This window comes from Cydia fagiglandana, chromosome 24 (assembly GCF_963556715.1).
Source record: "Cydia fagiglandana chromosome 24, ilCydFagi1.1, whole genome shotgun sequence".
In the NCBI taxonomy this organism is placed as follows: Eukaryota; Metazoa; Arthropoda; class Insecta; order Lepidoptera; family Tortricidae; genus Cydia; species Cydia fagiglandana.
This window is the reverse complement of record NC_085955.1, coordinates 5,997,069-6,021,454: the sequence shown is the minus strand read 5'-3', so window position 1 is coordinate 6,021,454 and position 24,386 is coordinate 5,997,069. Positions and strand designations below refer to the sequence as shown.

General features: G+C 40.9%; 1 protein-coding gene across 1 annotated transcript; it reads left to right on the top strand.

Annotated features, from left to right (window-relative positions):
• Positions 1-218: 218 nt before the first annotated feature.
• LOC134676181 (phenoloxidase-activating factor 2) lies at positions 219-24,041 on the top strand. Its single transcript, XM_063534503.1, has 9 exons — positions 219-316; positions 4,019-4,196; positions 4,991-5,105; positions 5,935-6,034; positions 8,678-8,790; positions 9,388-9,617; positions 20,184-20,368; positions 22,207-22,371; positions 23,362-24,041. The coding sequence occupies exons 2-9, from the start codon at positions 4,019-4,021 to the stop codon at positions 23,524-23,526; spliced, it is 1,251 nt and encodes a 416-aa protein (XP_063390573.1). The 5' UTR covers positions 219-316; the 3' UTR covers positions 23,527-24,041.
• The last annotated feature ends 345 nt before the right edge of the window (positions 24,042-24,386 follow it).

The window sequence follows — 24,386 nt, the reverse complement described above, 5'->3', positions numbered from 1 at the left end:
GCGGGCCGGTATAGCCGAGCTGTCCGAGCACTTATCATCAAGCATACAAATATTAGCCCAAACAAGACCCTGGGACGAGTTTGTGTAATCACAACTGCTCGATAACCTCTGCTGCAAATAAAATAAGTCGCCGGGTGAGTTTCTTCACAAAAAGACATAATATTCCATCTATTACACATTGAAAAATCGACCTTACACTTGTAATTCAAGGTTCATTTTCTAATAAACTGATAATGTGAGGTCGTATCCCCACTTAATGAGGAAAATAAGCCACAATATACGTTCCAAGAAGCAGTGTGGTGTGTGAAGTGACAAGGTTGGTATAGTGCTTGTAAAACATGTTTTTTTTTGTGTTTATAAAGCTACGATGTGTTTATTAGTTAGATAGGATATTAAATATGTTAATGGAGGGTACATTTTAATCATATACGTTTAATTTCCGTTAAAAATCGTAAATGTGTTCGATTATGTTCTTCAGTTAAGTTGTTAGTGATTTGTAAAAGCAATTAAGCCATTTTTAAGTTATATAGTATGGTAATAAGTATTTGCCTTTTTTGGCAATAAATCGATTCAAATTTTTGTGATTTCACTGTTTGTAAATTTTAACCGTTAATATAAAATTAGTTTTTGCGTAGAAAATGGGAATTTAAACTAGAAAATGTAAAGATTTAGGCAGATGGATCCGAAAGGTACTTAACTAACAATTAATTCTTCAGTGTAGTTGATAGAAATGCATTAATTTGTTCAAACATTTCTTTAAAATTGAATAATTGACTTAAAAGTTCGAACAGCCCGAATCGTTCCTAAGAATAAAATAAATATCAATTATTTTTAATCAGAATTATTTTATGCAAAGGCAATAAAATGTTAGCAATTTGAGGAAACTTATACTCAAGTTATTTTTATTTTATTACTTATTTCTGAAAGGACCGCCGGTACAATATTTCTCCTATCAGAATCAGAATCATCGCATGTATTCGTGATCTATAACATACACAAGTTAGAACAACAAAGAAATTTAAACGTAAAATAAATAAATAGTTTACCACGAAATTATGTAATTGATTTTGTTTCTGCTATAATGAACTATTTGTTTATAATTAGTTAATTATTAATTAGCTGGGATAAATACATATTTGGTTCGAAATACAACAAATGAATAACAATATTCATTCTAACATTCTTACGAGTATAGTAACAGCACCAGTCATGGGACATTTAAGAGGGAATTTGGAGTATTTGTGATATTTCCCTAATACATGTGAATGGTCTACCGCTTATCGTATTGAAATATGAAAGTCCTACCCGTCTTTCATGTTTCAGGCGTGTTGTATCAAAGATACTGCAATGAGTTTCCACATACTTAACAAATTAAAACTATGCTATTTTTCTCCAGTCATGGACACCAAAGCTCCAGTAATGGGCCCCCCAGTAATGGACACTGCTCTATCAGTATAAAATATTGAAATAGGTCATCAGATCTGGTCCATGTTATCATAATATTGCATCATCATCCGATTTGCATATTTAATTACGAATACAAAATTTCAACTCAATCGGAAAACGGGAAAGTGGCTCAAACTCGGCTACCAAGATTTGACCCACACTAAAAAACGATATTAATTTATCCGAAGTCCGAGCATACCTCCTGGTTGACATATTTCGTAACTACATTTTACTTCTGTATTGTTTAAACATGAAATGATGGCATGGCAAGCATCATTATGTAAATTTCCCATTATAGGAGGTATGCAGTTTTACAGCTCCTATAATGGGATTGGGCCAAATACCACTATTTTTTTACATCTGTGGACTCACAACATAGTATGTTGTATACCTTATCTCATGGTAAATGCAATTAACAAAACACATTTTAGTTTTCATCAAGTATTAATTAATTAAAATTTAATAAATTAACTCACCTCTCTTAGCGAAGTTGTTAAGAATTCGTAGTGGAATTTTTTTTCAGTGACACGACAACTTTTGGGTTGACGCCAATTTCTTAAAAAACAACCAAATTTAATAAAAATTCAAACTGAAACAGCTCTAGGACTCTTATTTATGATAATATACAGGCAGTGTTTATAAACTACTTTTAGACACTTATTTTACAGGATTTGTGGTTTTTTGTCCCATTACTGGTTCCACGCCCATCATAGGGTACACTACTATATAGGTATTGATTATTATTTCGAGAGTCGTCGGAACCTTAATAAAAACGAATACTGTTTTAATTAAAAACTGTAGACTGACAAAAACGACTATTGAGTAGTTAAATAGCATTCAAACAGGTTGTGTTGTGAATCTAAAACCTGTTGTTAAGAGCTTCTGTTAGCGGTCTTTAATTAGGGTTCCGTATCCAAAGGGTACAAAACGGGACCCTTTTATTAAGACTTCACTGCCCGTCTTTCTGTCAGTCCGTCTGTCTATCACCAGGTATCTCATGAACCGTGATAGCTAGACAGCTGAAATTTTCGCAGATTATGTATTTCTGTTGCCGGTATAACAACAAATACTAAAAACGGAATAATTATAGTAAATATTTAAGTGGGGCTCCTATACAACATACGTAATTTTTTTGCAGTTTATTGCGTATAGGTACGGAACCCTTCGTGCGCGAGTTCGACTCGCACTTGGCCGGTTTTTTGCTCGTTTGTCAGTTGTTCCGCTCCTAGATTTATAGCCTTGGATACACTTATTTATTGAAACTTTATTCCACGTACGAAGAAAAATTTACAAATTGTAGACTTATTTACAAAAGACAATCTCTACCAGTCAACAGTTGGGTCAAACAGAGACCCATATTCATCATGGTATGGCATCATCAGACTGCGATCATTATAATCCATGATGGTACAAAGGGAACATATAATCACTACGTTTTAGATGTTATATGCGATTGTAGGTAGGTAGGTGGTACTAGTATGTGCAAGGATTGTTAGCATATGATAGCATAATCAGCCAATTTAATTAAGGAAGCCTGAGTTCGATAAAGTATCTAGGACAGGGTCATCGTACTGTCTTTACGACTTCAATATATCAAAATAACTATTGTTGCTAAAAGTATATACCTATTGACTTTGTAAACTTAGTCAGGCTATATCCAGAGGCAGCTTAGCCGCAAATAAACTTTATTTTTATTTTTAGCGTTCCGTACTCCCCTTAGATAAGTGGTTTCTCTGTCTGTTCGTCTTTAAGCGGTTACCACACTGGCGCCGCATGCGGAAGCGTCTTCGGTGTAATAATCGCCTTTTCTTAATGACTGATAGGACTGCTGAAATTATGCATCTTAAAGACGTGATAGGCATCTAAGAAACAGGTGGTCCAAATATACGTTCCCATTTTTTGTTGTGCGGCATTATATTAGGTACTGACAAATTTAAAAGTTTTCGTTTGTGTAACATAGCTAGAAAGGATGACTTTTTTAAGATAATACCATAAAATGGGGTGAGTTGGGTGAAATTTGACTTTCAAACCTCAATAAAATTTTATTTTTACATGTGAAAACTGAATGGTGTACTTATATAATAAGTGGTTCGGACGTTTGTATTTTATTTTGGGTTGTTCCATTTCATAACTTTGACGATAAAGAGGAAAACCCGTACCTCACCCCGTGTGACATGACAGTGACTCGTATTTGGGGTGAGAGGCTTTTTCATACAAAGGTGATTTTGGAAGATTGTTGGATCGATTTTTTTTATAATGCGTATTGCTATAGCTCCATTTTAAATAGGAATACATTATTTTTGTAGCAGTAGCCTCAAAATTTCTTTTCACCCCCCTCTCAAACCTTCTCTCCCCATTCATAACCCACCTCTCCCCGCGATACCTACTCACCCCGTTTTACGGTACGTTTTGTTTCACTTAAGTAGATGATTGTAGTTTAAATTATTAATGACATTTTATAAAAGGCTTGTGGGTAAAAAAATATATTATTTTAAATTTTTGTTAAACGTATCTATGAAGTTAAGCCAACAAAGTGGTAAATTTTCAAAATTTCTGTGTTATTCCTTTCCAGATGTACAAATTCCTCTCAATCCTGGTGCTCCTGGCGTCGTGCCTCGCCCAGGATGACGGGGGCGACCTGGAGTCCATTATCAAGCAGCTTCAGAACCAGAACAACGGACAGAACGGAGCGACGCAAGCGCCGCAGGCATCGACTTTAGTGCCCAGCATAGTTAACAATAACGCTGACGGTGAGTGTCACTTGTCACCACAGATATCCAGACTGAGCATACTAGTAGTAGGTAGCGCCACCCCCTCTGCCACAAATACATATACCTACGGTAGTTTTACTCCATTTTCGAGTCGTCTTTGTGTGACGCCCGTGTCTTTGAACGGACCAATCACGGAACGGGACTCTCTCACCTCGTCCCCCGCACCCCAGTATTTTTGGCAGCATAGGTTTCATTGAGTTTCATGAAATAATTGCTCTAAACTCCGGCTAGAGGATTACTACTCTATGCGAGTCACTAGTAAAAGGCGTTGTTAAAGGCTTGAGGTGCGTGTCTTACAGGGACCGAAAGAACCCAAAGGACCGCGGAAATTGGGGCATACTCCACCGACAAGAGCCATGCTCTTAAATCATGTTGAATAAATATTGGACAATTTTAAAAATGTACGTTTAAGTCTTGGTTAATACCAGCTTGGCGAGTTGCGTCAAATTCTAGAGATGTTGCTGCCTTCGTGCCTTCTCATACTTACATCGTGACAATGTTGTACACAACTGACGGAGTCTACTTAAAGGATGAGTCACGTTAGACCGGACCACGTTCGATGCGTTGCCTCTCTGTCGCACTTGTAAATTCGTACATAAGTGTGACAGGGAGGCAACATAGGCCCCCTGGGCCGGAGCTTCCGGCGCACGTTTTCTATGGAAAGAATCACGTGATCTCCTGGCATGTCATAGAAAAGTAAGCGCCGGAAGTTCCGTCCCGGTCTACTTCCTTAATGAATACTTTAAGTAGGTAATAAAGAATGTTCGTTTCAGATGGCGACAAGTCCTGTATGACAGCAGACAACCAGAACGGCGAGTGTGTTCCGTACTACTTGTGTGGCGCCAACGATACCATCATTAATGATGGCGTTGGGATCATAGACATAAGGTGAGTGATCACTAGTGATCAGCATTTCTTACCAGCACAAGGCTATAGAGAACACCGTTAGGGGATGTAGCGAGAGGACCCATCAGTGAAGCCCATCAGTCGGCCCCTCTATGAGTAGCGAGACGGCAAAGCAATGCGCGAAAAAGTCATAGATTCTATTTCTATTTTATTACTATTTCTAGGTACTACCACTGTACCACTGTGTATAGTTGTATACTACTCGGGTCTTCTAGCACTCCCCCTTTCTGTATGTGTGTTCTGTGGGGGTGTGAGTATGCCATATCAAGGATAGGCCCTTTTTGGTTGTACCTGCCGCGGGCCGTAACAACGGCCCGGTCTATTGTTGCCAACTGTGTTGGCTCTTCTTCTAGTTTTGGTTGGTCATGGCTTGATGGTCATAGTAACATTAGTAACCAATCTGCTGCTTTGTGGAGCTTCGAGGGCTACAACTGCGACATGAGCTCACGTGGTTGGGTTCTCTGCTGGTTGGGCTTCATAGACATCGACTTACCATTACGAAGACCGTTTACAAACTTGTTTCGTGGTAATACGCTATTATTTTTATCAGCATAACGGATTTTATCAGTTCATCATCATCATCTCAGCCATAAGACGTCCACGCTGAACATAGGCCTCCCCCTTGGGTCTCCTTACGTACCGGTTGGAAGCGACTCGCATCCAGCGTCTTCCGGCGACCTTAACAAGGTCGTCTGTCCACCTTGTGCGTGGACGTCCTACGCTGCGCTTGCTAGTCCGTGGTCTCCACTTGAGCACTTTTCGACTCCATCGGCCGTTTTATCAGTTAATTAAACATAATACCTATTTTCAGGGTGAAGGATGGCGAATGCAAGTCGTACTTAGACACGTGCTGCCTTCCGCCGGACCGCCAGACTCCCGACAACCCCATCACCCCCGCACCTCCTGCTAAGGTAAGTACCTACTGTTTTACAAACACGTTACGGACTTTAATTGTTAAACCATCTTGATCCTAAAGGCCATCCCGCACTAGCATCTTTAGAGCATCGGCGTCTAATCGGCGCTATGGAAAATGACGTCGTTGAGGGATGTTCTTTTATGTCGTGAAACGGAAAACGATCCTTACTCGGATCCGTCCGCAAGGGTCCATCCATTTAATCAGCCCTTTAGTCTCATCAGTCAATGGATCTAAGTTATCTGAGGTTAAAAATGACATCAGTTTGTGACTTTATCTATGAAAAGGGACCTTATTGTCGATGGCGCTTACGTCATTATTAACGACGCTATAAAATATAAGCATCAGCCGCGCGACGCTGTGCTGCGTATTTAAGCGCGTCATCGACAATAAGGTCTCTTTTCATAGATAATGCCCCATATTTCCTTATAAAATGACATCTTCCAATGAATTTCAATCTAGGTATTTCCAAAATGTATTAACAGCAGCGTCAGAGGCGACTGGCCATAACGGCCATGACTTTTAACTCATTATTCAAACCACAAACTTTATCATTGCCGTTCTCATGGGCATTGATCGAGCGATCCCCGAACAATCAATACGTGGTTGCCTTCACTAGTTGCTTTGCGAGCGGCATAATTAAGTTTGTAGGTGTTACATCAAATGGGAGTCATTATATTGCTATTAAGTTGCCACAGCAATGTCAATGACGAATATGATTATGATGCATAGCATAGCGGTATTGTGTGATTCCCTGTTTTTTTTAAATATATTGGAAGTTAATTTAGCTTGTTGGTAATCCATTACATTAGATCATCAAACGTTCATGTTTTTGTTCTATTTAATAATTAAGACTTGTGTCTCTTGTATCATACGCCATCATCATTTCAGACCTTTTTCGCCCACTGCTGATCATAGGCCTTCCTTCTAGTATGCCACTTGTCCCATACGCGGTACCCACCTTTTAGGACCCGGCACTCTCTTACATTTTAAATCCCCGTAATTATTCTCATTGCGAAAGGAAAGTTCTCTGAAAATTGTACTATTATTTATTAAGCAAAGCAAGCAGCAAAATTTAAAGGACACATTATGAATGAATGCATTCATATATAGTAACAGCACCAGTCATGGGACATTTAAGAGGGAATTTGGAGTATTTGTGATATTTCCCTAATACATGTGAATGGTCTACCGCTTAGCGTATTGAAAGATGAAAGTCCTACCCGTCTTTCATGTTTCAGGCGTGTTGTATCAAAGATACTGCAATGAGTTTCCACATACTTAACAAATTAAAACTATGCTATTTTTCTCCAGTCATGGACACCAAAGCTCCAGTAATGGGCCCCCCAGTAATGGACACTGCTCTATCAGTATAAAATATTGAAATAGGTCATCAGATCTGCGGACGCAGCACGGTTCCATTTTTATCGACTATCACTATGCGCGTCCCTTTCGCACTTACAAACTTGTTAGAACGTGACAGGCATGGTGACAAGGGATAAAAACGCGACCGTGCTAGGCCGCCTGGTCCATGTTATCATAATATTGCATTATCATCCGATTTGCATATTTAATTACGAACACAAAATTTCAACTCAATCGGAAAACGGGAAAGTGGCTCAAACTCGGCTACCAAGATTTGACCCACACTAAAAAACGATATTAATTTATCCGAAGTCCGAGCATACCTCCTGGTTGACATATTTCGTAACTACATTTTACTTCTGTATTGTTTAAACATGAAACGATGGCATGGCAAGCATCATTATGTAAATTGCCCATTATAGGAGGTATGCAGTTTTACAGCTCCTATAATGGGATTGGGCCAAATACCACTATTTTTTTTACATCTGTGGAGTCACAACATAGTATGTTGTATACCTTATCTCATGGTAAATGCAATTAACAAAACACATTCTAGTTTTCATCAAGTATTAATTAATTAAAATTTAATAAATTTACTCACCTCTCTTAGCGAAGTTGTTAAGAATTCGTAGTGGTATTTTTTTTCAGTGACACGACAACTTTTGGGTTGACGCCAATTTCTTAAAAAACAACCAAATTTAATAAAAATTCAAACTGAAACAGCTCTAGGACTCTTATTTATGATAATATACAGGCAGTGTTTATAAACTACTTTTAGACACTTATTTTACAGGATTTGTGGTTTTTTGTCCCATTACTGGTTCCACGCCCATCATAGGGTACACTACTATAATTGGCGATTCACGGTTGCAGCTTCGCGCGGATTGCAATAGGTTTGTGCCGTTCTTGAGACGCTCTCCGTTTTATATGGGGAATTATCATCTCGTGCGAAAATTCTTAAACTGAGAACCTTCTCGAGACCGGCACAACTTGCTGCCAGTGCTTGAAAAGGAAGACCTATCTTCTCCGAAAGATCTTGTGGCCTGAATCAGAAACATATGTGCACAAGTTCATTGTCAAAGCAAGTGCTACCATCTACCGTTCTCATCAGTAATATCGGTATTACGTTTCCTTGTGCATAGTAGATTCTGCCATCTTGCGGGCTACATCGGAAGCATACACGACACATTTACGTCTCGCGCCAAAAATCTGACGGCTCCTATACTGCGTCCTATAGTTCATGCACGGGGCCTGTATAATTTTGCATTTGTTATAGAACCGAGAGGGCTGCGGCTGGCGCAACCCCGACGGGCTCGGGTTCCGCATCACCGGCGCCGCCGACGGAGAGGCCAACTTCGGCGAGTTCCCCTGGATGGTAGCCATCCTCAAGTACGTATATGTGACGTTATGTATGAAATTATGACCTTATTGTCGATGGCGCTTACGCCATTATTAACGTTGCTCCGGCAAATACAATGCCGCGCGACGCTGTGCGGCATAAGCGCCATCGACAATTAGGTCACTTTTCACAGATAATGCCCTATATAATAAATACATTCAAATAAATGAACAGTCAGTGATATAGAACCGAGAAGGCTGCATGTCGTACTCGTACCCATATCGATAACAAACTTATTATATTGTAATTTTACGATTTGTCTAGTTAAGTAGGTAGTTAGTTTTGCTGAGCATTTTCCGCTAATCGATACCCACCGTGCCTGCTTTGCGTGAAACGAGGTAGCCCTACTCTAACCACCCCCGCTCCTCCACGAAACCTAGCAAGGTCTCAGGTTGCTAAAAGTGACATTCCATTTCCAACTGCAACTGCAATACTGTTCATTTTCTATGGAAATTGACAATGACAGCGACGCGTTTCCATAGTAAAATGAACAGTATTGCAGCTGTCGTTGGAAATGGACTGTCACCTAGACTGCATCCTTCAGTGTGACGATTTGCCTATAAAATATCATAAATACTTATTTCCAGAATAGAACCAGTAAATGAGAACGAGCCAAACGGCCAGAAACTCAACGTGTACGTCGGCGGTGGCTCCCTCATACACCCCAGCGTGGTACTAACAGCGGCCCACTACGTGTCCAATGGGAACCAGCTGCGAATCCGCGCTGGCGAGTGGGACACACAGACGAAAAACGAGCTGTATCCTTACCAAGACCGAGATGTTAAGGAAGTGGTGGTCCATAAGGACTTTAACAAAGGTATGTAAGATGGCGGAGACTCAATGCGTCGTAATGATCATTCATTCAAGCGTAGTACTAACAGCGGCCCACTACGTGGCCAACGGCAACCAGCTGCGAATCCGCGCTGGCGAGTGGGACACACAGGCTAAGAACGAACTGTATCTATACCAGGACCGAGATGTTAAGGAGGTGGTGGTCCATAAGGACTTTAACAAATTAGGTATCTAAGATGGCGGAAACTCAATTCGTCGGCGGTGATTATCATTCATTCAAGCGTGGTACTAACAGCGGCCCACTACGTGGCCAATGGCAACCAGCTGCGAATCCGCGCTGGCGAGTGGGACACACAGACAAAGAACGAGTTAAGGAAGTGGTGGTTAAAAGGTTCTTCTCATAATACTTCAGCACCTAAGGATAGAGTCAAACGTATCTAGTATCTAGTTGAAGCGTATGTAGGCTGTAGGCGTCGCAAGATTCACATTATGTCGCTAGAGTAATAATCCATCAAAAACATAACTCTTAATTGGGAATTCCATCTAGTGTGAAGTGGCTCAGAATAGGATCTTGGCTTTCATAAACCAAGATTCTTTTTGGGCCATAGAGCCAGCATTATCTTGGTAGCTATGTAGGTATTAGGGAATGCAAATCGGTTATTAGTGTTCCGTACAAAACTTTGTTTACGGAACACTTATGGGATCACTTCGGTCTTGCAAATCAGTTAAATACGTTTTTCTCAGAGACCGTTTGACATAGATACCTAAAATTTGGAACAGTAATAGCAATTACCACCACTCATATTGTAAATAAGTCAAAACTGCTTATTTCGTATTGAAGGGGGAAATTTAGGGGGTTGACAGGGGTAGGCTGAAACTTTTTTCATTTGTAAGAATCGTGTGGGGTACCATTAGAAAGCTTGCAAAAAATTTAGTCGATGGACTGATTTTGACTTCATTTTAGACTGCAATAGTTTGGTCAAAAAATGCATTTAAAGTTGCAAGTTTTCATACAAAATTTTTCACCTCTGTCCTGGCGATTTTCGCGAAAACTATAGCTAACAGGCAGCTGACCAGTCAATACCCAACTTAAAGAAGCATGGAGACGGCGGGAAAATTATCAGCTTAACTCTATCTTTATTAGTTTTTCAACTGCAGCTTGACCTTTGGTTGCTTAGGGCTAGCTAACTGATGCTTACACTGGTCAATTCATATTAAGCAGTAATTTTTACGAGAAACATCCTTAGTTAAAACTTTGGCATTGAAATTTATGACTTATGTCTTTGACACAAAGTTTAATTCTGCTTGCTCATTTTTGTGGGATATTTAATTTTATCTCAATAGCCTACTATAAGTATGAGAGAGATCTACAAAATACGACCTTATTATATTGCAAATAAGTTTCAATTTCGAACGGGCTTTCCAACCAATGGACTACGCATCTCAAAAATCTGAAAAATTCAAATTAAGAATTCCGTTCTTGACTGTCGTTGTGTTTTTTTTTTCACAATAGGACACATAGAGTTAGTAAGGCGTATAGAGATAATAAAGTCATTTAATATTTATGAACAGCTTTGGCCTCATGTATAGATTTTATTGAGAGTATCTGATTCGTCGAAACAATATACACAATATCCTTTTCATTACGTACCATTTCATTTCTGTAGTAATTCTATAATTATAATATCTATTAATTATATTCAGTACTTATGTATATTTTTGAACGGATCGGTGAGCAACAAGATTCAGGGCTATAACCGCGAAAATAGAAGTTCGCAAATTGCGAGCATTTTTCTCTGTCACTCTAATTACGCCTTCATTGGAGTAAAAGAGAAAGATCCCCGCAAATTGCGAATTTCGGTTTTCGCGGTAGCCCCTCAGTCCTGTTACGAGAAAATTATTTTGGAAGACATTAATAGTATATGACAGTTAAATATCACAGTTTTTAGAAACAAAGGTAAAATTGACGAAATATTTAAAGTAAGCCGATCTTTTTTTTAGCAGTTCTAAATAATATTAAAGTCTATATATATGGCATAGAACTAGAAACAAAATCAAATTAAAAATAATTTGGCCAAGCCCGAGATAGCTCGAGGCATTTAGTGTTCCGTACGGCTACCATCAGTTTGGCATTGACATAAACGATATCGTGAACGTAATTTACTTCCTATAGGTATATCTCTTTCGCACTAATATGTCAGTACGAGCGAGATGCATAGAAAGTAAATTAAGTTCACGCCCACGATAGCGTTTATGTCAATGCCAATCTGATGGTAGCCGTACCGCTCGCATCGTTACATTTTACAGAGCTTGTTTGCCTGTTTTTAGGATACCGTATTCAACTACACACACAGAACAATAGTACAAAGTGTCTAAGTGCGAAGGCCGAAGGCCGAGCTTTAGCAAAATGTCATCGCTTTAGCACAGAGCAATAGTACAAGTGTCTAAATGTGAAGGCCAAAGGCCGACCTCCGTGTAGCCCGAAGGCCCGAAGCGTCCAGGATGTCAGTGCTTTAACACAGAACAATAGTACAAGTGTCTAAATGCGAAAGCCGAAGGCCGAGCTCCGCGTAGGGCCGAAGGCCCGAAGCGTCCAGGATGTTACTTACTTAAACACAGAACAATAATATATAAGTATCTAAATGCGAAGGCCGAAGGCCGAGCTCCGCGTAGGGCCGAAGGCCCGAAGCTTCCAGGCTGTCAGTTCTGTGTTTAACCACTGACATCTTGCAGGCTTCGGGCCTTCGACCCTACGCGGAGCTCGGCCTCCGGCCGTCGCATTTAGACACTTGTATTAATTACCTGTGTTTAGAACTGACCTCCTGGATGCTTCGGGCTTTCGGCCCAATGCGACTTCAGCCTTTGGATCTTGCGACTTAGACACTTGTACTTAAAAATACTTGGAAAAGTTACGCGAGGCGCGCGTCTGTCGGACGCTTCGGATCTTCGAATCGCTCCTTCGGCCTTTGCATTTAGTTAGATTCTTGTACTATTGCTTTGTGTTTGAATACCGAAGTCGAGCATCTCGCGAATGCTTGATGTATTATAATAATTTAGAGTAAGGCCAAGCGCGCACCACGATTTTTTGTCCTGCGATAATTTTGTCGCTGAAATGCAACGTATGTGTTTATATGTTGTTATGTACCATATATATGAATAACGTATTTGGTGCGCGCATATGCGAAAAAAAAATCGCAGCGATTTTAAAATTGTGATTTGTCACATTTTTCCGCGTTTGTTCGCGACGCGATTGTCGCAAAGTGAATTGCAGCATGCGGAGTTGTATGGTCCGCGCGCACTATGATAATAAAAACCATTAAAACGATGACGACTGACCTCCCCACGCGGTGGGGAGCGATCCGCCACAGCCGTCGCAGCCGAAAGGCGGGCACGGCCACGCATACCTCTTTTGAGGTATCGCATGATATCCATCCATGATAATAAAATCGCACCCCGGCCGGACCTCAGTCGGCATTTCGCTCTCCAAACCCCAACATCTCGGCACCTGCATCTCCAATGGAGTCTCAAAATGAGACGCTAGATGTTGACCATTTAATTATGGAAATAGACGGGGATCACCTTTGTGTTATAAATGCTCAAAGTCATACAGCATTCGCATATTAAAGACACGTTTCATGACAAGCGACAGGTACGAAATCCATGTTGAGAATGAACAAATCGTCGACTTTTTTATCGCAGTGCGCGGAGTGAATTTTCTGCGATATATTACAGCGCGATTCTAAAATCGTGTCGCAAAAATTAAAATCGTGGTGCGTGCTTGGCCTATAATACCTTAAATGTATACTCCTTCAATTTGAATTTAGATCTCATTATTTTTTTTAATTTGATTTTGTTTCTAGTTCTATGCCATATATATAGACTTTAATATTATTTAGAACTGCTAAAAAAAAGATCGGCTTACTTTAAATATTTCGTCAATTTTACCTTTGTTTCTAAAAACTGTGATATTTAACTGTCATATACTATTAATGTCTTCCAAAATAATTTTCTCGTAACAGGACTGAGGGGCTACCGCGAAAACCGAAATTCGCAATTTGCGGGGATCTTTCTCTTTTACTCCAATGAAGGCGTAATTAGAGTGACAGAGAAAAATGCTCGCAATTTGCGAACTTCTATTTTCGCGGTTATAGCCCTGAATCTTGTTGCTCACCGATCCGTTCAAAAATATACATAAGTACTGAATATAATTAATAGATATTATAATTATAGAATTACTACAGAAATGAAATGGTACGTAATGAAAAGGATATTGTGTATATTGTTTCGACGAATCAGATACTCTCAATAAAATCTATACATGAGGCCAAAGCTGTTCATAAATATTAAATGACTTTATTATCTCTATACGCCTTACTAACTCTATGTGTCCTATTGTGAAAAAAAAAACACAACGACAGTCAAGAACGGAATTCTTAATTTGAATTTTTCAGATTTTTGAGATGCGTAGTCCATTGGTTGGAAAGCCCGTTCGAAATTGAAACTTATTTGCAATATAATAAGGTAGTATTTTGTAGATCTCTCTCATACTTATAGTAGGCTATTGAGATAAAATTAAATATCCCACAAAAATGAGCAAGCAGAATTAAACTTTGTGTCAAAGACATAAGTCATAAATTTCAATGCCAAAGTTTTAACTAAGGATGTTTCTCGTAAAAATTACTGCCTAATATGAATTGACCAGTGTAAGCATCAGTTAGCTAGCCCTAAGCAACCAAAGGTCAAGCTGCAGTTGAAAAACTAATAAAGATAGAGTTAAGCTGATAATTTTCCCGCCGTCTCCATGCTTCTTTAAGTTGGGTATTGACTGGTCAGCTGCCTGTTAGCTATAGTTTTCGCGAAAATCGCCAGGACAGAGGTGAAAAATTTTGTATGAAAACTTGCAACTTTAAATGCATTTTTTGACCAAACTATTGCAGTCTAAAATGAAGTCAAAATCAGTCCATCGACTAAATTTTTTGCAAGCTTTCTAATGGTACCCCACACGATTCTTACAAATGAAAAAAGTTTCAGCCTACCCCTGTCAACCCCCTAAATTTCCCCCTTCAATACGAAATAAGCAGTTTTGACTTATTTACAATATGAGTGGTGGTAATTGCTATTACTGTTCCAAATTTTAGGTATCTATGTCAAACGGTCTCTGAGAAAAACGTATTTAACTGATTTGCAAGACCGAAGTGATCCCATAAGTGTTCCGTAAACAAAGTTTTGTACGGAACACTAAAAATAATGAGATCTAAATTCAAATTGAAGGAGTATACATTTAAGGTATTATAGGCCAAGCACGCACCACGATTTTAATTTTTGCGACACGATTTTAGAATCGCGCTGTAATATATCGCAGAAAATTCACTCCGCGCACTGCGATAAAAAAGTCGACGATTTGTTCATTCTCAACATGGATTTCGTACCTGTCGCTTGTCATGAAACGTGTCTTTAATATGCGAATGCTGTATGACTTTGAGCATTTATAACACAAAGGTGATCCCCGTCTATTTCCATAATTAAATGGTCAACATCTAGCGTCTCATTTTGAGACTCCATTGGAGATGCAGGTGCCGAGATGTTGGGGTTTGGAGAGCGAAATGCCGACTGAGGTCCGGCCGGGGTGCGATTTTATTATCATGGATGGATATCATGCGATACCTCAAAAGAGGTATGCGTGGCCGTGCCCGCCTTTCGGCTGCGACGGCTGTGGCGGATCGCTCCCCACCGCGTGGGGAGGTCAGTCGTCATCGTTTTAATGGTTTTTATTATCATAGTGCGCGCGGACCATACAACTCCGCATGCTGCAATTCACTTTGCGACAATCGCGTCGCGAACAAACGCGGAAAAATGTGACAAATCACAATTTTAAAATCGCTGCGATTTTTTTTTCGCATATGCGCGCACCAAATACGTTATTCATATATATGGTACATAACAACATATAAACACATACGTTATAGTTTATATCCCTTTTAGTCTTTCCAATTTATGGCACAAGTTGCCCTGAAAAACACGCTCTCTTCAGAATTTAAGGACGTACGTTTTGGAGTCCAAATATTGCGTTTAGGTACCTTTTTGGAAGGCTAAAAGTCAGACAGATCAGATCGGTAGGTACATTAAATGGGTCTCTATAATTTTACCAATAACAAATAAAATGATAATAAAAACAACATTAAAATTAAAACTAAAATTTAACAGAACTTATAAATAAAAAATGCTCCCCATAGACTAGACATAAAAATTCAAAATCGCTCTCCTTCTTGATTCGACTGGCAAATCATATTACTTTTTGGCAACCGGGTTTTTTAACCTAATTAGACCCCGCTAAATCCTAATTTGCCGGTTGCTCGATCGAAATCTTGACCGGAAGTGAGATATGTGACATTAAAGGTCCCTTTTTTTAGTTTTTCGTAAATAACTCTTAAACGGTGGCGCATAGCAAAAAATGTTCTATTACATAAGTAATCTGCATAAAATTGCCTACAAGAAAGATTCAGTACAATTTTTCGCTAGGATCAATATTCAAAGAGATATTAACGCGGGAAATTTAATTATAATCACTTCTAAGGTCCCTTTTTTTAGTTTTTCGTAAATAACTCATAAACGGTGGCCAGTATCAAAAAATGTTGTTAAACGATAATAATCTACACAAAATTTTGAACAAAACAGATCCAGTACACTTTTCGCAGGGATCAATATTTAAGAAGATAATAAAGAGGGAACGTTCCAGTATAATGAATTCTAAGTTTCCTTGTTTTTATTTATTCGTTAATAATTTGAAAAGTGTGACTCATAGCAAAAAAAATCTTATACCTAAATAATAAACATAAAATTTTCTACAAGAAACATGTAGAACACTTTTCGCTAGTATCAATATTTAAAAAGACAAAGCAGCGGGTAAGTTAATTATAAATAATTTTAGAGTCCCTTTTTAGTTATTTGTAAATAACTCGTAAACGGTGTCCCATAACAAAATAGGTTTTTAAAAATAAATTATCTACATAAAATTTCCTCCAAAAAACATCTTGAACACTTTTCTCTAGGATCAATATTTAAAGCGATATTAATGGAAGAAAGTTAATTACAATCAGTTCACAGGTCACTTTTTATTAGTTTTTCGTAAATAACTCGTAAACGGTGGCCCTTTGCAAAATAATATTCTACATAAATATTAAACATAAAATTGTCCACAAAAAATGTTCTATACACTTTTTTGCTACGTTCAATATTTAAAGAGGTATTAAAGGGTGTAAGTTAATTATAATCAATTTCCAGGTCCATATTTTTAGGTTTTCGTAAATGACTCGTAAAATAAGGCTCATAGCAAAAGAATTCCTTAATGTTCTTGTAAATAAAAAATCGGCATAAAATTTTCTTCCAAAACATAATGAACACTTTTCTCTGGGATAAATATTTGAAACGATATTAAAGAAAGAAAGTTCATTACGATCAATTCACATGTCACTTCTTTTTAGTTTTTAGGGTTCCGTACCTCAAAAGGAAAAAACCGGCCAAGCGCGAGAAAAACCCGTAGGGCTCGGTTCAAAAACTAAGTAATGTGCGACTCGTGCTTGACTGCATATTTCTAATAGGTTTTCCTGTCATCTATAGATAAACCTAGTAGTTTCGGAGATAAAGTCTCCCCCCCCATAGTCAAACAATGACCATTCCCCCCCCCCCCTCCATTTATCCGTTTACGAGTCATTTACGAAAACCTGAAAATAGGGACTTGGAAATTAATTATTATTGATTATTGAACTTACCCCCTTTAATACCTCTTTAAATATTGATCGTAGCGAAAAAGTGTACAGAACCTTTTTTGTGGACAATTTTATGTTTAATATTTATGTAGAATATTATTTTGCAAAGGGCCACCGTTTACGAGTTATTTACGAAAAACTAATAAAAAGTGACCTGTGAACTGATTGTAATTAACTTTCTTCCATTAATATCGCTTTAAATATTGATCCTAGAGAAAAGTGTTCAAGATGTTTTTTGGAGGAAATTTTATGTAGATAATTTATTTTTAAAAACCTATTTTGTTATGGGACACCGTTTACGAGTTATTTACAAATAACTAAAAAGGGACTCTAAAATTATTTATAATTAACTTACCCGCTGCTTTGTCTTTTTAAATATTGATACTAGCGAAAAGTGTTCTACATGTTTCTTGTAGGAAATTTTATGTTTATTATTTAAGTATAAGATTTTTTTTGCTATGAGTCACACTTTTCAAATTATTAAGGAATAAATAAAAACAAGGAAACTTAGAATTCATTATACTGGAACGTTCCCTCTTTATTATCTTCTTAAATATTGATCCCTGCGAAAAGTGTACTGGATCTGTTTTGTTCAAAATTTTGTGTAGATTATTATCGTTTAACAACATTTTTTGATATTGGTCACCGTTTATGAGTTATTTACGAAAAACTAAAAAAAGGGACCTTAGAAGTGATTATAATTAAATTTCCCGCGTTAATATCTCTTTGAATATTGATCCTAGCGAAAAATTGTACTGAATCTTTCTTGTAGGCAATTTTATGCAAATTACTTATGTAATAGAACATTTTTTGCTATGCGCCACCGTTTAAGAGTTATTTACGAAAAACTAAAAAAAGGGACCTTTAATGTCAAATATCTCACTTCCGGTCAAGATTTCGATCGAGCAACCGGCAAATTCGGATTCAGCGGGGTCTTATTAGGTTAAAAAACCCGGTTGCTAAAAAGTAATATGCTTTGCCAGTCGAAATCCTTTTGATGAAAAATATGACCAGTCTACCAGGTCGCCTTCGTTTGTTATGGTGCCCAGGAGGCTGGCAGCGTTTCCTTTTTGGATGGCCAGGCTTATTCTCTGGCCGAGGTAGCTGCCAGCCCTCTGGTCACCTGTGGTGTCGATGAGACGCTGGGACATTTCCTTAAATAAGGCTTTTGCGCTAGGCCCCCACGGTCCCAGAGTCTCTACGCCAAATGGCGCAAATATGTATCCCTCACCGAGGACAGCATATTTGCGCCGCTTGTTCTGTTCTGCGGTTGTATAACACATACGTTGCATTTCAGCGACAAAATTATCGCAGGACAAAAAATCGTGGTGCGCGCTTGGCCTTACTCTAAATTATTATAATACATCAAGCATTCGCGAGATGCTCGACTTCGGTATTCAAACACAAAGCAATAGTACAAGAATCTAACTAAATGCAAAGGCCGAAGGAGCGATTCGAAGATCCGAAGCGTCCGACAGACGCGCGCCTCGCGTAACTTTTCCAAGTATTTTTAAGTACAAGTGTCTAAGTCGCAAGATCCAAAGGCTGAAGTCGCATTGGGCCGAAAGCCCGAAGCATCCAGGAGGTCAGTTCTAAACACAGGTAATTAATACAAGTGTCTAAATGCGACGGCCGGAGGCCGAGCTCCGCGTAGGGTCGAAGGCCCGAAGCCTGCAAGATGTCAGTGGTTAAACACAGAACTGACAGCCTGGAAGCTTCGGGCCTTCGGCCCTACGCGGAGCTCGGCCTTCGGCCTTCGCATTTAGATACTTATATATTATTGTTCTGTGTTTAAGTAAGTAACATCCTGGACGCTTCGGGCCTTCGGCCCTACGCGGAGCTCGGCCTTCGGCTTTCGCATTTAGACACTTGTACTATTGTTCTGTGTTAAAGCACTGACATCCTGGACGCTTCGGGCCTTCGGGCTACACGGAGGTCGGCCTTTGGCCTTCACATTTAGACACTTGTACTATTGCTCTGTGCTAAAGCGATGACATTTTGCTAAAGCTCGGCCTTCGGCCTTCGCACTTAGACACTTTGTACTATTGTTCTGTGTGTGTAGTTGAATACGGTATCCTAAAAACAGGCAAACAAGCTCTGTAAAATGTAACGATGCGAGCGGTACGGCTACCATCAGATTGGCATTGACATAAACGCTATCGTGGGCGTGAACTTAATTTACTTTCTATGCATCTCGCTCGTACTGACATATTAGTGCGAAAGAGATATACCTATAGGAAGTAAATTACGTTCACGATATCGTTTATGTCAATGCCAAACTGATGGTAGCCGTACGGAACACTAAATGCCTCGAGCTATCTCGGGCTTGGCCAAATTATTTTTTGTATGGAAATAACCGCGGTTTCGGTTAAAAAAAAAACTAATCCAAGAAGCTCACGCTAAACTTGTTTAGAATATACGGCCATCGGATTAGTGTAAAATTTCTAAATAAAGGCATTTCATCTTCAGTCTTATCCAGCTTTGAAAATGACTCCCACGTTAGAACGGTCCAGGTCCGGGCTGAAGCGTCCGACACTTCAGTTTTCTATAGTAAGCAACACGTGATTACGTCATAGAAAATAAAGTGTCGAAACTCGGAAGCCTCGGCCCCGACCCGGACTGTTTTAGCTTGAGTCACCTTTAAGGATGATTCAAGGTAGACCGGGCCGTGTCCGGGCCGCAGCTTCCGCCGCTTACTTTTCTATGACATGACAGGCGATCACGTGATGCTTTCCATAGAAAACGGTGCGCCGAAAGCTCCGGCCCGGTCTAACGTGAGTCATACCTACTTTAGTCTTGCTATTCATTGGTGTTATTTTCCCCAGGCAACCTGTTCTACGACATCGGCCTCCTCTTCCTGGCGTCCCCCGTCGACGCGGCGCCGAACATAGGCGTGGCCTGCCTGCCGAGCCCGGGCGTGCGCGCCGTCGGCGGCAAGCGCTGTCTGGCCAGCGGGTGGGGCAAGGACCACTTCGGGAAGGAGGGCCGGTACCAGGTCATACTTAAACGGGTACGTTATACACTTTCACTTGTGTATAGATGGGTATCTCCTTGTTTTCCTTGCGTTGCCCGTCGATGAAGCGCTGAACGTGGGCGTCGCCTGCCTGCCTAGCCCTGGCATGCGCGCTTTCTGGCCAGAATGGCCAGTTGTTGGGGCAAGGACCACTTCGGGAAGGAGGGCCGGTACCAGGTCAGACTTAAACGGGTACGTTATACACTTTCACTTGTGTATAGATGGGTATCTCCTTGATTTCCTTGCGTTCCCCGTTGTCGAGGCGCTGAACATTGGGCGTCACCCGCCTGCCTAGCCTTGGCATGCGCGCTTTCTGGCCAGAATGGCCAGTTGTTGAGGCAAGGACCACTTCGGGAAGGAGGGCCGGTACCAGGTCAGACTTAAACGGGTACGTTATACACTTTCACTTGTGTATAGAGGGGTATCTCCTTGTTTTCCTTGCGTTCCCCGTTGTCGAGGCGCTGAACATTGGGCGTCACCCGCCTGCCTAGCCCTGGCATGCGCGCTGTCTGGCCAGAATGGCCAGTTGGTGGGGCAAGGACCACTTCGGGAAGGAGGGCCGGTACCAGGTCATACTTAAACGGGTACGTTATACACTTTCACTTGTGGATAGATGGGTATCTCCTTGTTTTCCTTGCGTTCCCCGTCGACGAAGCGCTGAACGTGGGCGTCACCTGCCTGCCTAGCCCCGGCGTGAGCGCCGTCTGGCTAGAATGGCCAGTTGGTCGGGCAAGGATCACTTCGGGAAGGAGGGCCGGTACCAGGTCATACTTAAACGGGTACGTTATACACTTTCACTTGTGGATAGATGGGTATCTCCTTGTTTTCCTTGCGTTCCCCGTCGACAAAGCGCTGAACGTGGGCGTCGCCTGCCTGTCTAGCCCTGGCGCGCGCGCTGTCTGGCCAGAATGGCCAGTTGGTGGGGCAAGGACCACTTCGGGAAGGAGGGCCGGTACCAGTTCATACTTATGTGGTATGTTATACACTTTCATTTGTATATATATGGTTGTAGATGGGTATCTCTTTGATTTCCTTACGTTCCCCGTCGACGAAGCACTATGATTATTATTATTTGTATGTCTTTCCATATCTCGGGGCCATGGGGTCCCGGACCTTTGGGAGGCATACGTGAGGCCGAAGCCAACAGCACAGAGGCCCTTTAAGACAAGTTTGATGTTATGTAATACACCAGCTAGAACCCATTCAAGGGTACAAATAGATACCCGTAAATCTGTCCCAGATGGCATAGCAGCTATTGTAAATGCAGTGGAGAAGAGTGCCGGTTATGGTGTTGAAGTTTGGCTGGTCGAAAGATTGTGCTATTGCTGAGACTGGTCCGGACACCTGCCATAACAATGTTTCTACACGTTATCGAGGCAGGCGGTGACTTGCCACTAACTAGGGGGCCCTTGAAACTGTCGTCGTAAAGACGACCAGGAGCAACACTGGTGTAAGCGGCTCAGGGGTGTCGAGAGGTGTGCGCCGCTTTCTACCCAGTGGCTGTTATAACAGCCTGTTATAGCTCTAGCGACTCCTCTCTGGACGGCCAATGAAGGCAAGCCAGACCCCTTGGGGTCCACTCCGACCGACGAAAACACGCCGCGGGGACGGAGACCCTGACCGACTCTCGGGAGCACTCGGGTCCGTGGGGTCGTTACCCTCCAACATCTCGCCACAAGCTGCCCTGCGGGCTGATTATTATTATTATTATTTCTTATTCATTTGGAAATCCAACAGCTATGACAATAATATAGAAATGATTATGACTTTCTGACGCAATATGTAACTTTTTTTAAACTGTTATTTGTATTTCAGAGTTTGCCTATTGTCCCCAGGTGGAAGTCCCTGTAGTAGATCGCGCGCGCTGCCAGCAGGAGCTGCGCAAGACCCGCCTCGGCAAATACTTCGAGCTGCACAGCTCCTTCATGTGCGCGGGCGGCGAAGCCGGCGCCGACACGTGCAAGGGAGACGGCGGGTCGCCCCTCGTCTGTCCCTCTGAGGTGAAATGTTACCACATTTTTTTTTGCCTTAAGTTTCAACTTCACGGCTCATCGGCTCATGACTATGATGAGCCGTCAAGCCCCCTCCAGACTATGCGCGTGAATCGCGGGCGAAGCCGCGAATGCGAGTGTGGAGTTGATTTCGCTGTCTGCGAAAATCGACGCCACACTCGCGTTCGCGGCTTCGCGCCGCGATTCACGCACGAGTGTGGAGGAGGCTTTACAATAAGGATTCCCAGGCTGGTAATTTCGTAGAAAACAGTAATAAGATTCTTGGCTGAAGGAAAAAAATGTGTAAGGGTAGTATTCCACCTGTCCAATGTCAGTGAGTCTCACTCTCTCATTAAAGCAGAATGTGAGACACAATACACATTGGATAGGTGGAATACAACCCTAATATTGGTTTTCTATTAGTCTGCGCGTTGTACCTACTGTGATTAATTTTTATTACACCCATTGCCAACGATGGTCTTTAAAAAAGCTAGTATGGCAGGATACTCTTTCTTAATTTTCGTTCGTACTCAATGTTATTGCTCGAATTAGTCTGAATTCCACTGTTTTCCGAATTAGTTTTCCAAATCTGACTTCTAAATTGAATACGTACATTGAATTCCAAATCTATCCCCAGGATTTCTAGAGTAATTGGTCTTTCCGAGCAATCTAAACGTGCGCTCTCTATGATAGCCGATCCTTCCCTATTATAATAGCGTAGGCCAGCTATCTTAAACACCTCCGGGGCTCCGGTATACAAATATGATGTCAAGTCACAGAATAAATAATAGTACTAAGTACAGAAGACTCACTCTCTAACAAAACGCGTCTGTCACGATCAGCACAGATATGGCCGCTAGGTTGCGACAGCCACGCGCGGCTTATGGCAAACCCCAAAATTGGGGTCGAACGGATGTACTTTTAGCTACCTGTAGCAAAGCGACGAAATCGCGGAGTGAGCCACGCCTGGTCAAATGAAAGTTTCCATCCTTGTTGCAGTACGAGAAGGACCGGTACATCCAGCATGGCATCGTGGCGTGGGGCATCGGCTGCGGCGACCAGACGCCCGCCGTGTACGTCGACGTCGGACACCTGCGGTCCTGGGTCGACGACAAGGTCCGCGGGCACGGATACGACGAGAAAGTTTACACTTACCTCGACTAGATACTATAGGACCGTGCGCGTTGGAGGGCCTGCCATCTTGTGGCCTCAATCGGAAACATATGTGCACATGTCCATTGCCAAAGCAAGTACTACCATCTACCGTTCTCATCGGTACGTTTCCTTGTGCATAGTAGATTCTGCCATCCTGTGGGCTACATCGGAAGCATAAACGACACATGTACGCCTCGCGCCAATAATCTGATGGCTCCTATGCCGCCTCCTATATAGTTCATGCTAGGGGCCTATGCACTCACCGCCGCCTATCGACTACAGTGGCAAATGCAAGACCAATGGAATGGCAGACAAAATTTCGTGCTTTGAAGCTTCGATGTTCGCGGTTGGCCCTAAAACTAGACCCAATGAAATTCATGACTTCGATAGGTCTCAGAAACATAAATACTTGTATTACTTGAACAGTAAAAGTGGTAAAAAATACTCGATCGTGCAATAAATACAATGGCAGTTTTATTCTGTTATAATTTAAGCCGGTACCTAATAAATATTTTTCAATTTTACAGTTTTTTTTTTATATTTTACTCTTTTAGCTTCCTGGATCTTCATTTTGGTGTTTGCTGTTACTGGGTACCTATATGTACCTACATGTATTGTATTATACACGGTGTAACATGAGTAAACCGAATAATTTTAACAGCGTATTCCTGATCATATTTAGAGGCAAAAATGTCCTATAAACTTTTTTGATATTCGCCTATCTAGTTTCAGAGATATTATTAATTAAAAAAAAACACAAGTTTTTATTGTAACATAGTGTAAAAGACCTTTTTGATGGTGATGTTGCTGCTATTGGACGTAGTCTAAATATCCTCTTTGATACATGTCAAAAAGTAACAAGTAACACT

What these genes read in the sequence shown, in the direction of transcription:
- LOC134676181 (XM_063534503.1), top strand. Translation starts at nt 4,019, where the DNA reads ATGTACAAATTCCTCTCAATCCTGGTGCTCCTGGCGTCGTGCCTCGCC. An exon ending in GTTGGGATCATAGACATAAG is followed by an intron (nt 5,106 to 5,934) that starts GTGAGTGATCAC and finishes ACCTATTTTCAG; the next exon opens with GGTGAAGGATGGCGAATGCA. An exon ending in ACCAGGTCATACTTAAACGG is followed by an intron (nt 20,369 to 22,206) that starts GTACGTTATACA and finishes TATTGTCCCCAG; the next exon opens with GTGGAAGTCCCTGTAGTAGA.